Genomic DNA, 18216 nt, shown 5'->3' with positions numbered 1-18216 from the left:
AGTTTTTAATTCTGGATGATGGATGTTTAAGGATTGTTTTGGTGTAAGTGCTTATCCAATAGATCAAGTATGGCAAGCAAGCCATGCTATATGTACGAGATCGGAAACAAAGAGGAAAAATATTATTGACTCGACACATAATAAAAACCTGGTGGAGACTGCTGAAGTTTAAGTATTTCAAACTATAACAAACTTCCATTTTTTTCTTACTTTGCAACAAACAAGGGTAACATTAATGCAAGTGCTCAAACTCTGGCCCTCACACTAATGCATATCTGTGCAACTGCATTCAATATAAGAGTGGATTTATGTCTCACATCAAACATTAATAATTTAAGCAGACAATTATTTTACTGTTCCATCACAGGAATGGGGACCTGTAAAAAATGGAGGCTGTCAGTTTGAAAGCACTGTACATTAGAATAAAGTTTTAAGTAAAATTATTAGAAACGTTTACAAAATATATTTGTTAAATTAGTTCTATAAACCTTCTGGATTGGGCTGTAAAAATTAAAAATAATAGTTATCTGATTTAAAAATACAATAGTATACAAAATTAAGTTTTGGGTCAAGTAACTTGTTAGAGAACTTTAAGGGGGATGATGTGTTGCTAAGGCACATATAAATTTGGGTAGCGAGGACAAAGCCCATATTTTGCACTTGTATTTCTAGTTTTTAAAACATCTTTTTTGGGGTGCCAGCACCATAAGGAACTTCACATTACAGCAGAAATTTGGAATATAAATACAGCACTATCTGCAGTGACATAGATCACAGACAGCAGTCTATGTGGCAGACTACATTCTGTTAGGTTTAGAGATTCAAAGAATGCAGTCCTTGATGAACTTTTCTGATCTAGGTAACTAGCATCCCAGATGACTGCTCAGAAAAGTCAGCGCGCTTTCTGGGTGAGAGGGTGTTTAATTCTTGGAAAAGGTATGGGAGGAAAAGACTAAAGTGCCCACCCGACGTTGCAGTCAGCTGTGGGTGGGGGACAACAGATACAGATACTTATACTCATATTCTTCTGCATGCTTTGTAAATGGCCTTTTAACATTTAAGTGGTATGACAGGAAATGGTTAAATACTCACCCTAAAAACCCTTTACCACTTTTCAAATCAAATATCTAAGACTACTAATTATTTTTCAATGATCATGAATGTTTTGCAATGTGTCTGCTTTCTCCAGATTATTATTACAAAGCACATAATAGAATCACCAAACTCAACTAGGCACTACATCATCTCTTTTTAAAAAACCTTTCTGAATACAAAAAGAATAAAAGATGAACATGGTATTCAGATTACTGAATTTATTTAGATTCCATCTCTGTCTCTGAATCAAAGAGACATGTCTATAAGTAAGGGGGAAGCTCCATGGCACAAAGGGATTAGTTGCAGCATTGCTGTCCAAGTTCTGCTCATGACCAGAGTTTGATCCCAATGCTTTGGTAAAATGAGTACCCAATTTGCTGGAGATAAAGTGCAGAGGAGCAGGGAAGGTAATGGCAAACCACCACATAAACGTGGTGACACATCTCTCCATAGGTCAGTAACGACCAGGTGCTTGCTCAGGGAAAGCAGCTTCAGCCTTCGACCAGTAGAGGACAGGAAGACAGCCATTTCTCATCCCTTCTTTCTTAGATACACATTCAAACTTCCCATGGATAAGGGATTTGCAATAACTGATTGCCCATATATATTTTACATAAATTACCATAGTTGTAAATGAACTTTTGCCTATCACCCCTCCTTTCAAACCAGGGCTGATTAATTGGCCTTCTGGAAAAAAACACACCTCAAAAAGTTTCAGCAGTTTGAACAGATTTTTTAAAGTGTTTAAAATAGTATTAAAAAACATAAGCACATACAAAAAATATTAAGTGGACATATATGGCATAGTGTTTAAGACCCCTAGAAGACAGCTTGTTTGAAAAATGGAAAAAGGGTAAGCAGAACACTCATATGAAGGCTCAACTCCCTCAACTGTGCATGCTTCCACAAAAATAGAGTAGAGGTTATATGTGAGTACAGCTCAACCTGGCGGACAATAATCCTTATTTCCATTTACAAGTATATCTATCTTTATCCTAAACTTAGCCTGGCAATCCAATCCACAAGAGTGATTTTGGTTTGGTTTAAAAGAAACAGAACTACAAAATTAAAGGCAGAAGCCCAACTTCATTTTCTACCCAGCAAGTAAAATGAAGAAACACACAATGCAAAAATATTAAAACATTTGAACAGCACAAAAATACTTATAGAACATAAAATATTTTAGAGATTCAAGAGTTCAAGACACTTCAACTATTGTCTAATGCTTTCAGAATTATTAAATGTCTTACAAGTATTAGTTGCAGTTCAAAAGTGAGAAACTGACCGACAAGCAGAATCCACCTATTGCTGCAATGTTAACACTGACAGCTCAATTTGAAACTTCTTAGGGTAAGAATCCACACATCTATCAAAACGGCATGAAAGTACTCATTATGCAACCCAGTACATTAACATAGCAAGTATTCAGCACAAGCAGAAAGTTCACTCCTTTTAAAAAGCTCAAAATATAGCTACGCTAAAGAGCACAAGTTTTTTTATTTTAAACTTACAAACTCCCCAGCTCCACTTTATCAGACTTTACCTAAATACAGAATTGTGAATATGCTTAGACTTTGTGCATTGTCTGGATAAAAACACTCAAAACGCGAGGTAGCCCTTTTGTATTTATTTTTCTGTCAAGGTTAGTATGTGCAGCAGAAGATTCCCTATGCACGTTTGCTAGATCTGCTGACTCTGAAATCCAGAAAGTTTTGAATTTGTACTGTACAAAAAAAGTGTTTTTCGCCATCCTGAGACGTTCCACATGACTTTTCCAAAGAAAGATAAATCATGTTAGACTAGAACCCTAGAAAAAGAGACCTGTCATCGACTCCCAGAGGTTCAGCAGACGCCAGTTCAGCCATTTCATTTAAAACAAACTTTTGTGTGCCTGCGTGACAACGAATGGAGAAACACCCCATTATCTCAGTTGTTGTTGTTGTGGAAGGAGGAAGAAACTCTTATGCAAGCGCTGGCTGCTCCCTATTCCCAGTGGGTAAGAGAGAAGGGAAACGAGGCCGCTGTTGCTGGCCGGGAGTGCGGGTGAAAGGTGGTCCTTTTTGGCTTCACACAACTCCTTGGTGGACGAGGCAGTGCTCCTTGAAGCCGTCGGTGTAAATGAGCCCAGCGAAAGGCTGGATCTGCCCAGGTCGGCTCCAAAGGCCGCCTCGTTCCGCGCCCAAACAGGCTGCTCTGGACCCAGAGGGCACCTGCCCCTTCACGAGCCTCCCTTCGACAGGCGTTCCGGTGGGCTCCGCTCCAAATCCCCGACTCCCGTCCGCCTCACACGCACGTAGCGCCGCCCTTAGGAACCCATTATTATTCGCGGGTGCCAAGAGAGCCACGCCCAGGACCCAGCCCAAGGAGAGGTGGGGGAGGGAGGGGCGGCACGGCAGCTACGAAAACGGTGTGCGGACACGCACCCCCCCCCCCTCTAGATGGGGAAGGAGCACGAGAGAAAATGAAGGACAGCCTCCACTCAAGGACCCCTAAGCACGCTGTGAGGATCTCCAGTCTGATATGCCCTCCCCCTGCCGCCATTTACACTCAAACTCTCCGAGCCTCTTGCCACTCAACGGCTCCTCCCGGCTGCAGCTGGTAACTTAAAGGGCGCATACGAACATGATCGCTGTGGCTAACGGACAAAGCCGTTTGATTGACTAACGAACGGTTGAATAGCAGCCCGTCGCGAATTGCAACCCCCTCCCTCCCAACCAATGGCGTGAGGCCAGTGTCGAGGGCGGAAAACAAAGAGTTGTAGATGTAAAAATAATATTACGGAGTTTTCACGATCGGTTTCCTTGTACAATTCTTACGCTGTTCCACCTGCAGGGCACGAGTGACTAAAGTATATAGCCATTAATGTGAAAACCTTATACAAAACCACCTCAAGATAAAATGGGAAAAGTTGGAGGATCCACTCCGTGGAAGTGGAAATCAGTCTTAAACAGTATCCTTATATCTGCTTCGCTGATGCTATGAGTGCACTCACTCCTCTGGCTGAGGGATACAACTGACTGACGAAGGAAGTTAAAAGGAAAGGGACCCATCGTTTCCAAAGCCACCTTCTCTCTTCTTGAGCCTACAACTAACATAATTTGAAACAACATTTTACTTGTATTGTCGAAGGCTTTCACGGCTGGATTCAACTGGTTCTGGTGGATTTTGCGGGCTGCGTGGCCGTGGTCTGGTGGATTTTGTTCCTAATGTTTCGCCTGCATCTGTGGCTGGTATCTTCAGAGGCGTATAACAGAGAAAAGTCTGTGTCTAAGACACAGTGTGAAACAGACTTTTCTCTGTGATACACCTCTGAAGATGCCAGCCACAGATGCAGGCGAAACATTAGGAACAAAATCCACCAGACCATGGCCACGCAAGCCCGGGAAACTCACCAGAACCAACATTTTACTTGTTCACTTAAGGGATAAATTTGACTAAGGTGTGTGTGTGTGTGTGTTGGGGGGCGGGGATTTACTTGGGCGATTAGAAGAGGCAGTAAGAAGACAAATGTTTCTTTGCCCAGATAATGGAAAGGGGATTAATGAGTTTTCAGAGGCAACCTAAACAGAGCAACACTGAGGTCAATGGTATTAGAATATCACCTGGTTTAGCATGAAATCACTGAGTGGCAGCATGGTGATCTACACTCTAAGCACTACACCATGCTGCCACTCAGTGATCTCATGCTAAGTCAGGTCATATTCTTGTAATACCACTGAATGGCCCTGAACATGTATGACCCTGTCTCAATCACTCCTTCGGCGAAATCTACCTTAAAGGAAGATTGTGAAGATAAAATGGAAAATGATATCAGCCACTACGGTTTCCCATTGGTGAGAAACTATAAGTAAATAAAAAGGTGTACTTTGATATTATATAGTCATGGACTTTGACTGGCGAAATATTGTGGAAAAACGGTTTCGCTCCCGGCAGAAATCTAGCAGGAATACCCTTTCCCATCGCTAGATCTGCATGACAAGTCCAACTGTGGCTGAATTTTGTCTGCTGTTTTGACAGGCACCAGGACCCCACTCTCAATTGAACGCCCCTTGTAACTTGTCGTTACCTAATTCTAACTACTTTTTGATTTTCAAAATGTAGATGACATGACATGTAGCACTTCAACAAGTGAACCCTTCCGCACAGTTGACTTTCACCTGGGTCGGGGACGGCGGTTATAAGCTCTCTTTCAGAATAGAAAGATCGGAGTGTTGTCAGAAAGATTATCTTCTTTCTGTAGTATCCCAAAAGAAACTTTTTTGGGGGTGTAGAAGTATAATCATTGCAAAAACACTGCAAGTCCTATAACACCCCTGCTGTTCTACCGCTTCCACACCAACCTCACATGCAGAATTCCACTCACCACCATTAGAAACCTGAAGTGTATAAGCAAACTCATCCAGCCTGCATCCCCTTGGCTGAAGCAGCGCGGCTACCAAGCTCGAGCGTAGCAGTAAGGAGCGCTATGACTGACGTAAGTCAACAAAGGTCACGTGGGCACCCTCGGGCGCGGCGATTGGCTGCGCGGGAGCAGGCAAGCGGGGTGGGGAGGGGGGGTCACGGTGGCGGCGTGGGGTTCGCTGTGTGACACAATTACAACAACTTTGTGCCGCTGCTGGGGAAGTTTGTAGAGGCGACAAATACACCCCAGGAGGGCGCGCGCGGGCCCCTGTCATCCCGACTCCACTCCTCGAGCGCCGCCGGGGCTGGCGACTCGGCAGCGATGTAAACACTCCGCTCCGCCGCCGTCACCGCCAGCAGCAGCAGCAGCAGCAGCAGCAGCCTCCTCCTCCTCTTTCTCCTCCCCCTCCTGCTCCCCCCCCCCCAGTCTCCAGCGCTGGGGCTCCCTCCCTCCCTCACTCCTCCTCCTCCTTCTCCTCCGAGCCGCGGGGCTTCCCCCCGCCTCCCTCTCCCTCCCTGCCGGCTGTTGTTGTTGTAATAAAAGTTGTGGTGGTGTGTGTGTGTGTCGGGCACCCCGCCCCGCCCGGCACTGGGGGGCGTTGGGGGCGCGCGGGGAGGGGGGGCCCTTGCGATCGTCAGTTAATTACGTTGCGTTTCCATGAAATCGTGCGGAGTGTCGCTCGCCGCCGCCGCCGCCTCTACTGCTTCTTTCGGGGATGAGGAAAAGAAAATGGCGGCGGGGAAAGCGAGCGGCCAGAGCGAGGAGGACTTCGCCAGCCTGACAGCGGAGGAAAGAGAAGTCCTTTCCGGCCTCGACAGGTACCAGAACGGCAGCCTCGGGGTTCCGGCTCGTCCGGTGTATCCGCCCGCCTGCCCGGTGTGTGAGAGGAGCGCGAGTGTGTGCGGGAGAGAGAAAGAGCGAGCAGGAGTGCGGGCGGAGGGAGAGTCGTGGTGGTGCTCCTGGGCCGGAGTGCGGGCTCTGCCCCTGCCAGCGAGCCTGAAGGAGAGAAGGAAGCGGGTTTATTTCGGGCGGGGGTGGCTCGGCTAACGTGGCTGTTTCCCCTCACCCTCTCTCTCTCTCTCTCTCTGCCTGCCTGCAGCCGACTCTTCGGGTTTCTGAGGCTTCATGAAGATGGCGCCAGAACGAAGGCCTTGCTGTTAAAGGTAAGGGGACTGTGGTGGGGGAGGAGGCCACCGCCGAGGGAGCCACCCTCGGCCCCCCCCCTCCCGCGCTCCCGGGTGTGTGCTTGTGGAGGGAGAGCGGAGGCATTAAACGCTTCCATCAAGACTCGCCAGTAGAGCCTCTGGCCCAACCTGCCTTGACCACCCTCTTTCTTGGCTTTCGGATGAGACTGGCTTTCTCCAGCTACTCTGACACGCGCCTCTGGCCTTCCCTCCGATCACCAGGTGCTCAGAGTGGTGACCACGGCGCACGGTGTGGCAAACTCTTTTTGGTCACTTTCTGGACTTTGTCCCAAAAGTAGGAGGGACAAAGCCCCTGCACATCAGGCCTGGATATCTCCAGCTGGGAGCAACCTTTGTGCATATTCGGGAGAAGCTCTGGTGACTGGGCGTTACTTATTTGCTATTTGCCACTCTGGACCTTCGTTTTCTCCTGGCCTTCGTCCTTTTCCTGTGATCCTGGGAGATGGATTTTACAGAATCCCCATGCCTGATTTCATTTAAGCCAGAGGACTCTTGCAGAAATGTGGTCCTTTTCATTCCATGGTGTTCAGAAATTGGTGGTTAAGTGATTTGTTTACTCTTTTTGGTTCATGATCTTTCAAACCTGCAAACTTCCTTCATTGAGTGTTTCTCTCTGGGTTGGTGTGGGAGGCATTTCCTTTTGCTGTTTCTTTAGAATGGGAAAGATTGTTTCATACCTGAGTAGCTATAGAAAAACGTTACTTCTTGGTCCTGTCATTTACTTAAGTAATGGCTGCTCCTGTTGGCCCAAGATGGCTGGACAGGGAGGAAAAAAGGGTGGGAAGAGGTAAACGGAAATAAATAGTAGGAAATAATATAATACACGAGCTGCACTGTATGGCTTTCAGCAGCTAGCTTCATAGACCAGTTGTACTTGTGTCAAAATATTCTGCTACCCTTCCCCCTCCTCTTAATATGTTAAAGTAGAATAGCATATTTGCAGAGCTTGGGTGGGGAGTGGGGGTTAATGCTGTCTACCTGTAGCATATTTTGCTGTTAATCTATAAGCGCCTGGCAGACCTTGGAGGCTAGACGTGACAATTTCATTTTTTGAATCTTTTTTACCTATTATATGGTAAGAAAGATGCGTTTGGGTCTCTTCTCAGTGTATGTTTGACATGGTTCTGGGTAGTCTGGATGTAAGAAACTTTTATTTTAGAACAGTGGTGTTCTGCATTGAATTTATTAGTCTATTTTGCCATAATATAATCTTTTTTTCTTGGTATAACTAGCAAAGTTGGTAGTCTGTGAACAGTTACATTATTTTTCAGTTCATGGAAATTATTATTTTTGTTTCAGATAAGTAGGTTTTCTGTGTTTCTTAGACTTTGCCTTTAGTTTAAAAATAGGCAGTTTTTGAAAGATGTTGAATCTCTTATGTACCGGATACATTAATTTTAATGTACAATCTCTGGTATATTGATCATTGCTCAAAGTTTTATATATTAATGGCTTTTAAATATGAAACTAGTTTAGAAATTAGAGTACAGGAAGATTATGCAGTTAAAAATGTAAGCACTCGACCTGGCATTAAGAGCTGTCAAAAATATTTGTGGGATTGTGACTTCTTTTTTTTTAAAGTGCTGGTATGCCTTTAGTGGACTGTCTTGAGTGTCCGTGTTTATTCCTTACATGCATTTCTTCAGCCTCACATACCTTTAGCCATCTACTTGTATATGGTGTTAGGCATGGGATCTTATGACATTTATGAAATGAAGTTCTACACTTGATATGCTTTGAGTATGCATATACCTTATTTGTAATATTAGAAGCATTGGGAACTATTGACTTGGGGTTTTAGTTGTGTTAAACAGAAATTGTAAAATAATATGGCATTGATACATGGAATGTTATGTAATGTGATTGTGTTCCTGTTATTTTAGTAACTTTAATGGCTGTTTTTGAATACATGAAATATGAATTGAATGATAAACTTACAACAAATGGATGTTCTGTTCCATTGAATGACTGCTGTCCTAGGCCTTAAGGAATTGACACTGACATTAGAATAGATTACTAGGAGATAAAACTTGCAGTTGAGTTACTTGCTAGTAACTGGTTGCAAATTAGTGTGTTTTTATGGTCCTAGACCAGTGAAGATTATGACTCGGATATCCAAAAACCGGAGCAACAGACATGCTCTCAAAAATAACCTGGAGTGCACAACAGAATTGCTGTCAGATTATAATGCTATAACTGCCCTACATTATTGTGAACTGTAAGTAATTAAGCACTCCTAAGTGGGTCTGCTCAGAATCCTATTCAGGTCTATTCAGTGGCACTTTCTTCCATGAAAATGTTCATGTACCATTATTCTTCTAGGCTGTTATTTTTAGACGATGATTCTACTAATAATAGTAATCAACATATCTAATTCTCAATCTGGCCAATTTGGGGATACTTAAAGCCAGAAATTGGAGCCATGGACTGACAAGCCAGACCTGAAAAGTGCCCAGGGTTTGCAGAAAAATCTGAATTCCAAAACAGATAATGGGAGGGGGGCTAGCCAAAGCGTGCCTGTAGCTTTAAGAAATGGATACCTTAAGTGGCTGTTGCTAGACAACCACAACAGTTTTACCACTGTGCTAAGCTTGACTTCTGTCAGTAAAAGGCAGGGGAGGGGGCAGGATCCTTTCCAGGACTGTTTTGGCCTTTCAGGGAGAACTCATTGGGCCAGGGCCAGCAGCAACCACTAGGCAGCTTTCCACCACCTGACTTGCATGATTCACTGAGGTCAGGCTACTTTGAACTATTCCACAGCAGCTAGCCTTTGAAAGCCAGTGTGGGGCACTGGTTACAGTTTTAGACTAGGACTTTAAATCCCCATTCTGCAGTGGAAACTTGCTGGGTGTCCTTGGCCCAGTTACACATTCTCAGCCTACCTTACAGGCAGGATCAGATCGGTTATTAAGAGTACTAGGACATCTCCCAGTGGACCAGTGTTTTCCCTTTCTGGGCTGGGCAGCCCTGGGAAAGATGGGCTGAATCCAAGTGAACCCAAGGCCCTTCCAGGTCCCTTGTGACATGGTTTTTGGCCTATAGTGAGGGAGGCAGCCCCTGACCAATTGGTTTTTTTTTTGTCTTTGGGGCAGCTGGGCAGGTGAAAAGGTATCTTTTCTTGATTTTTCATTACCAGCTCTCCCCTTCTGATGGGTTTTGTGATGAAATGGAGGAGGGGAGAATAATTTAAGCTGCTTTCAGTTCAAATATGGAGAAAGGCAATACATAAATGAAATAAATAGTTAGTAAATGTAGCTGAAGATGGGAAGGCAGATAAAATTTTGATTTGTTGATGGGTGGGAAGAAGAGAAGGAAGCAGGAAAAGGTGAAAGTTATGTGAGATGCCAGGAGGAGGAAAAGTGGAAATAGTGTGATGAAGGGGAGATGGGGGAAAGAAAGTGCCCCACACAGGTCCTTGCAAGTTCCCCAAGATGCAGCTGGGCTGGCCCAGGAGTTGACATCATGTAACTTGACCAGACTTTTTCCCAAAGAGACTGCCAGCAGGAGAGGAGGAGGAGGGAAAACTGAAGATGGGGTAGATAAAGAAGGGTTGGCAGCTGGAAAGAAGAGAAAGAAGCAGGAAATGGTTTTCATTAAGGGGAAAGAGAAAATGGAGAAAGCCAATGTGGTGTAGTGGTTAAGGTGGCTTACTAGGACCTGAGAAATCCAGATTTGGATCCCCACTTGTGCCATGGAAGCTTGATGGGCCACCTCGCCTCAATTGCATACTCTTTGCTTTGACCCTGGATGGGAAGCTTCCAGGGTCAAAGAATACCAGGGTGAAGTACCAGGTAGACAGACTCTAAATGTCTCTTACCCTAAAAACCGTAGGAAGTCGCTATAAGTCAGATGTGACTTAACAACAGTTTTTTAAAAAATAACTAAACTGCTTGGTCCCAGTCCTTTTCTCCCCTTTTTAAAAGACAAAATCCAACAGTTCATTTGGTTTATTTATTTACTTACTTTGTACTCTACTTTCCCCTCCAGTGGGACCCCTGAACTGCTTGCAACATTCTCTCAGTCTGTTTTTTATCAGCCCAACAATCCTATGAGTTAGGTTAGACTTTCCATCATTTTCCCTCTAGGTACTTCCTGAATGTGTGCTAATCCCAAGATTTGGCTTATAGTTTTTCAGTTCATTTTTACTGATTCTGGGTCAGATGGTCTTGCAGTGTAACATGGTAGCTGGTTCATGATATAAATATAGTATCGCGTCAATGTTGCTGTTGGTGTTGCTTTGGAAGGCGCACATTTATCTTTTTAGGTGCATAGTGATGAAGCGAGTGACAGTTTCTTACGAGACGAGGCATTATTTCTGTTGAAATTCGGCATATGTTATTGTTTGAATTGAGGAGTAGAGTGAAACGGTCAGGCTGTGCTTTACATACCTCTGCTCTTATTTTCTCATGCAGGATGAAATTAGTCTAATGTTCCTCAAGAGAATAAACAGAATATAAGCTTATGTCAGTGATACAACCTGAATTAAAGAAAGTATTAGTATGAATATATCAGTTGGGGTTGACTTTCATATTTCCAAGAGCCTATTCATTGGTAATATGGATAGAATGAGAAAATTATGGAAAACAGTTCCCCAATATCCTTCTTTGGGGTAGGTTAGAGCATCTGCTTCTGTGTTCACATATGGGGCAGGCTGATTACTGTTACTTCCTGGGCTGCACTTAGTCTTTGGGGGGTAAGTACAAGGAGCACCTTCTGGTATAGTAATTCTGTGTACATGTGGAACAGCAGGCTGCTGTTTTTCTGGTAGCAGCCACTTTTGTGTTGTGTTGTATCCTGGAGAATATCTGTATTGGTAGAGTGTTATAACCATTGAGAGTTAAATTATGTGTTTATTGACTAAGCACAGTGGTGAGTGCATCATTTCACTGGATTAATGCATCCCATGCACATTTAATATTGGAAGTTCTTGTGTAAATTTATTTACATAATTGACTAGCATACTAACAAGGTTTGTATATTGGCATGTTATTTGTTGATATGTGTTAGAGTTTGTATTTTAAAAGTAGGTTTAAATTCACATTCACTGTATGTGAGTATACATTTTGGATGTGTATAACAGTTAATATGGCTGTTCTGTATCTATAAAGGTGACACCTTCCATGACCTCACAGGCATATATAAATGTATTATCAATAGCACATAATTAAAGATTTGTGAGTGATGTTTTATTTGTATGTAGTCAGATGGATACCTTAATGCCTGAGTGAGCAGAAGTTGTCATCTATAGTGACAGTAAACTCATTTTACTCAACCTTCAGTTACCTTGTTATCAGTACACAGTAACACAGTTATGACATGTTACACCCATTTTAAAATGGGAAGTCTTATTTAAAAACAAATAACATGGAGTGACATGTGTCCTTTTAATGTCTTCTAGTATTGAGTGAGTTTGAGACTTCATTTGAGAGTTTGAGAGTTCATTTTTGTTTTACAAGCAGCAGGTGATTTACAGGTTGCATGTAATATGGCATATCTTGAACAAAATTAGTAAGAAAATTCTAGGTAGTGGTTTTATATAGTAGTTTGTGAATTCAATTTATTTCTTCTCATAAACATACAGCTAATATGGTAAAAGTTTAATGTTTGGGATTCTCTAGTTTATATAGGGATTTTTACTCTTTGAAAGTATTCGTTCCTAGATGTTAGTCTGAGATTCTACAAATGCATTTTGGTGGCTGTCAAATGAACATCTGTTGCTGATCCCTGCCTCAAAAGACCCTGGTTGCCTCAACCAGGGCCAGGGCATTCTTTGCCCTGGCCTGACCTGGTGGAACATTCTGTGTAGTGAGACCCGGGCCCTGTGGGACTTACTGCAATTCCTCAGGGCCTGTAAAACAGAATTGTTTCACCAGACATATGGTTGAGGCAGTTATGGTATTCCATCTTTTGACCTCCCTCTTTCCCACCTACCTTTATTTCCCTCCTGTATTTTAGTATGAGTTAGTTGCCATCTGATTTGTTTTTCATTGGTTTTCTTTCTTTCTTTCTTTCTTTCTTTCTTTCTTTCTTTCTTTCTTTCTTTCTTTCTTTCTTTCTTTCTTTCTTTCTTTCTTTCTTTCTTTCTTTCTTTCTTTCTTTCTTTCTTTCTTTCTTTCTTTCTTTCTTTCTTTCTTTCTTTCTTTCTTTCCCGCTCTACCCCCAAAGGGCTCAGAGCGGTGTACATGTAAACAAAAGAATAAAACAATAAAACTAGTACACAAAGACAATCAAACATTAAAATCCATGGAATCAATTAATTAAAATAGCAGCAGTATAACCCATCTACCACTTGGTAAGTGGCGCCCTGTCCTAAACCTGGGAGGGGACCAGCAGATGGTACATGGGCATCGAGAAGGGCATATAAATTGTAGTGCGCTACCCTGAACTTGCAAAGGAAAGGATGGAATGTAAACCTTGTTGTTGTTAATAATAATAATGGACTTATTAGATAAAGTGTGTCTGTTCTTAAACACATTAACATGAATGAAAGTTCAATTGAGTAACAACTGTAGGTATGCAGCCTAATCATTTGAATATTTACTCAGAAATAAACTTTAGTTCCATGGAGTTGTGCATAGGTTTGCAGGTTTACTGATGCTCATTGGAGAGGTACATGTCTACTTGAAGACTGTAGTTAAATGAATATTTAGATGTAAGTACTGTACTATTTCCTGTAAAAATTCATAGTGGTACTGAGTAGTACATATTGTGAAAAAAATTCAATGAAATATAGTCTTTGTCCGTCCACTTTTATTTCAGGTCCACAAAGGTTTCAAAACAATATGCCCATTCTAACTAATAACAAAAGCCCATCTTGCATTTCATTCTGGTATTTAGCAGAATGTTTATGTCTAATTAATCTATGTCTGATCAGGAACCCTTCTGGGTTAAGTTTTTTGAGTTTTGCTATGGTCTGAAAAATGTTAAAAAGGAATCCTGTTTCTTATAATGCAGTGGAACCTTACAACATTTCTAAATTACATTATTAACTTGTTTGTTTCTGATTCCAACTTGACTCTGGATCTTTTCTCAGGCATTAGGGATCTTGAAATGTCCTGGGATCCTAATGAGGGGTCAGATGATATCTTCTGGTGACAGAATTTCTTGTTCCAGAAAAAACACACACTTTTATATATTACAATGGGGAAGGACTGTAGCTGAAGGCAGAGTATCTTGTTTGCATGCAGAAGCAATGGTGTACATAGGCGGGAACAGAGGGAGTAGATAACACTTTAAAGTCACATGGGGGCACATTCAGCTGGTCCCCCTGCCCTCCCTCCCAGGAGAAAGCAACGATATTGGGCTGCAGAAGCTTGGGCAGGTGGGTTAAGAGCCTTGCTTCTGACCTTGCCACTGAAGCCTGTGGCAGGCTGCAGCAGCCTGGCTCACTACTGCACCTCCAGCCTCCACTCACCCGACCCATGGCTTGCTTGTTCGCTCTACCTGTTTGCTGCCCCCCCCCCCCGCCTCCATTTTTGGGGGAGGGTGCAATTTCAGTACTCACTCCCAGGTGCAATTTCCTGCGGGTACACCACTGTGCAGAAGATTCCTGATTCAGTCTCTAGCTGAAAGAATTAGGAAAGAGGTATTATGGACTTCTTTGAGACTTGGGAGAACTTCTGCCAGTCAGAATTGACTGTAATGATCTTGATAGACCAGTGGTTTGATTCAGTACTGTATAAGGCAGCTTCCTATGTTCCTTACATTACAGAATAAATTGTGTACTGACTTGTTTAAATTTGATATTTTAATGTCTGGCATGTGACTTTTGAAAAGCTGCATCTTTCAGATAGTTTGAAACAGCATATTTAGAGTTGGTGATTTCCTGTATAGTTTGAGTATAGTTTTCAGATAGCCACAGTTTAAATCTCTGTGATCAGTTCCTCTGAAACATTTAACATTTAAATGAATATTTTCTGTATTCCTGTTCGAAGAATGAGGAATTATAGTCTGTTGTAATTTGTACTTGATTCTATTTTATAGATGTACAATATGCTGTCATTACTAGGTTTGAATTGTTCATGGACATTCTGAATTTCCTGTTAAAATTTAAGGGTTTGTGTAATTGACTAGTAACAGGGCAACATTGAATATTTGGAGGTCTGATTTGCTTGGCAAACTGTTGAAAGTTTAAGATAGTGTTATGCTTAGACTGTAGTACAGATATGTTTATTGTATTAAACCCAGTCTTGTAAAATGTTCAATGGAGGAATCTGAATAATACAATTGAAAACATAAGTGCAGATATTCTAACTGTTCATGAAAAGGATTAACTCATTTTGTTTAAGCCTTCCTTTGGACTCTCTGTGACCAGTCACATGTCTCAGAGAACCTTGGAGCTATGATCTAAGGAAGTGTTTAGGTACCTGTAAAAGTTCATGGGGCTTCCATACCATCTGTTCCCACTTCAAGGAGTTACCTTTTTCTGTTGCAGAATGATCAGTTGATAAAATGAAGAGAGAACACATGCTACCGGTGTTCTCTTCGTTCCCTTAAGCATATAAACACATTCTTTAGCTCTTGCAAATCCCTGGTTGTCACTTAATCCAACCTGTAAGTTCTTTAAAGTTTGGAATTGGGGGACTGCACTCCCATCTCTGTGGGTAGCTGACAAATCTAGTCATAGTTCCCACTCACTGAATGATAGGTGGGAAGGTGGGGCTGAGAGAAAAAATATGCATCGTGTGCAAGAGGAAAAGGAATGCTTATTGTTAACCACATACCCTGATGCCCACGTCGCCCCACAGGAGAAGGCCCCTTCACGGTAAGTGAACCAATGGACCGTTTTAAACCCTAGATGGAGTGGGCAGAGGGGACCTGAGGGAGAGGGCTCTCTCTTACACAAGCCTTTTTCACAGTCTATTCCTGCTTATTTATATCTCATGCAAGACCTGGAACCCCCAAAGAGGCATGTGAATAGATGTCACCTTAGTCTGTAAGATGCACCTGTACTTCTGTTGCTGCAGTCTAATATGACACCCTATCTAAAATTGACAGCTTTGGGAGAAGTGCTTAGATTAGGGGAAAGGGTCTCAGTAACTTACAACTCAACCTGAATTTTATTTTAAGCATTTCGTTAGACCTCTAAGTTCCCTCACAGATATCTGCCTGGCATTAGGCACCTCTTTCCAAAGTGCACTTGGTGAGCAGTGTAGACCCTGAGCAGGTTTCCATCATCTTATGTCCTCTAAACGATATGTTGAGAACTACATCAGTACATACTGAAAAAAAGTTTGAGTAAAATATTGTATTGTCTATAGGTTACCTATGTGATCAGGTCTCAGATTTTATAAGGCCCCAACTCAAAAGGTATAATCTACTTTACCCTTGATTGAAAAGGATGTTGAACTAGTGTCAGCAATGATGCGGCTGACTTCTACCCGGGCCAGGGCATTTAGTGCCTTGGCCCCAGCCTGGTGGAACATTCTACCTCAGACCATCCGGGCTTTGTGGAATCTTGAACAATTCCGCAGGGCCTGCAAAATGGAATTGTTCCACTAGGCCAGGGGTAGGGAACCTGCGGCTCTCCAGATGTTCGGGAACTACAATTCCCATCAGCCTCTGTCAGCATGGCCAATTGGCCATGCTGGTAGGGGCTGATGGGAATTGTAGTTCCTGAACATCTGGAGAGCCACAGGTTCCCTACCCCTGCACTAGGCTTTTGGGGAAGCCAGCTGTCGATGGTGCCATCCCCCCCACCTCCAAGTTGTATTCTGGTTCTGGGGCCTAAGATCTCAGGACTGGTCTGTTTGGTTACTGATCACCATCTGATAGTTGATTTTAGGCTTTGAGGCTTTTATGCTGTATTTTTACTTTATGTTTTATGATGTATTTTATCTGATGTTTAAGAGTGTGCACCGCCCAGAGCCCTTCGGCGGTGGGCGGTTATAATAAATTTAATTAATAAATAAACAAGAAACTTGCTTATTAATAATTGCTAGCTGTAGGCCAACAAAACAGAGTGGAAGGGTTTTGGAAAAATCAGAATTTTCATAGAAATAGAAAAAGACTATGGTTACACAATCTAATCTAATGCTATTCATTTCAAAGCTGCCATTGGCTTTATAGTCTGTGAATGCAAAATGATTTGTCTCTCTGCTGAAATGCTTTGCATTGCAAAATAGTCTGTAAACCAGTTTGATTTTATACTGGAAGTAACTATGATGACTAGCTCCTTGTCGTCATTCAGCCATATTTATTCTACTGGTTTCCACTGACCAGTCAGCATGCTTTCTGGTTAGTTCTTAAAGGTGATCTGGAAGATAGGTGATAACAGTCAGCAGCAGTAGAATTCTCATTCTTTGAAAGAGGGAAAAGCCAATTATTGACAGTGTTTGTGAGGTAGAGAGTCTTAGTTTCTGATTTGATAAAACGGAGAAGGCTTCTTTTTCATGTTTGCTTCTCTCCTTGTAGGCTTTCCCCAGGGTCTTCAGACCCTGCTTTTTTCTGTTTTGGAATTTTTATATCTGTATTGGTACAACAGAAAAGTCATACAATATGTTTTTTTTAAGTTGGAGATTCAGTTAATTGTATAAACCTGCTTAAACCTTGTACTCTTTTTGAAGGATGGAGGAAAGTTGCTAAATAGATTGGAATCAGTGGGGGACTTTTAAGAGGAGAATCATATTCTTCCCCCTTGCCTTTCTTATTGGGTCAGCCACTAGTTGGCCAACCCTCCTGCCTGCTTGCTCTTTCTGCCTGGCTCATGTGGCAGGGACAGCTCCTCTTCCTGTAGTGCCTCCACTGCCTGGCACACATGACATAGGCAGCAAAGGCTCCTGCTTCTCATTCTTGCAGCTTTGCTGCTGCCACTTATCTGACTCAGGTGGTGATGGCAACAGTGAGGAAGGGAGCCCTCTGAAGGACTACAACTTGCCTCGATGCCAGAGACCTGACCAAGGCACCCTGCCTGAGCAGGGAAGGCCACTCCACCAGTTTCGCACCTCTTATGCAAGGAGTACTCTTTCCAAAATGGTGTCCATTTCCTTTGCCGTGGCAAGTTTTTTAAATTTAAAACATTTTAATAATTTTTATGCAGACCTGGGGGGAAGACCCTACACACTAAGATCACAGTTCAGATTTTTTTTTTTTTGGCTATCAAATTGCATGTGGCTCATGTGTTTTTCAAGGCAAGAGACGTTCAGAGGTGGTTTGCGATTGACTACTTCTGCATCACACCCTGGTATTCCTTAGAGGTCTCCGATCCAAATACTTTCCAGCGTTAACCCTGTTTAGCTTATGAGAGAAGGCTAGTCTGGGCTATTCAGAATTAGATATAATGATTTGATGTCTAAACTGATTCTGCATGAGCACTGTTCTTTACTATTACATTTGTTTTTGGAGTTGTAGAAAAGTGTGGTGTGCACTCATGTACCATTTTATTTATAATGGAAGTAGCATGATTGGTGTTTGTCCTGCTTTCTGCAGTCAGGTTGCCTGAATGGGTGTACTGCAGGGGTCTTCAAACTATGGCCCCCCAGATGTTCATGAACTTCAATTCCCATCAGCCCTGCC

General features: G+C 42.7%; 1 protein-coding gene across 7 annotated transcripts in view; it reads left to right on the top strand.

The window, feature by feature from the left end:
• The first annotated feature begins 5647 nt into the window (after nt 1-5647).
• The window catches only part of KDM6A (lysine demethylase 6A), a 164161-nt gene continuing 151592 nt past the window's right edge, over nt 5648-18216 (top strand). For all 7 annotated transcript variants that reach the window (XM_048493669.1, XM_048493664.1, XM_048493668.1 and 4 more), the window contains exons 1-2: nt 5648-6315; nt 6597-6660. In XM_048493669.1, coding sequence (XP_048349626.1) covers nt 6155-6315; nt 6597-6660 — 225 coding nt within the window. In that variant the 5' untranslated portion in view covers nt 5648-6154. The remainder of the gene's footprint in view (nt 6316-6596; nt 6661-18216) is intronic.

Source organism: Sphaerodactylus townsendi, linkage group LG04 (assembly GCF_021028975.2).
Source record: "Sphaerodactylus townsendi isolate TG3544 linkage group LG04, MPM_Stown_v2.3, whole genome shotgun sequence".
In the NCBI taxonomy this organism is placed as follows: Eukaryota; Metazoa; Chordata; class Lepidosauria; order Squamata; family Sphaerodactylidae; genus Sphaerodactylus; species Sphaerodactylus townsendi.
This window is presented reverse-complemented; position numbering and strand designations above follow the sequence as displayed.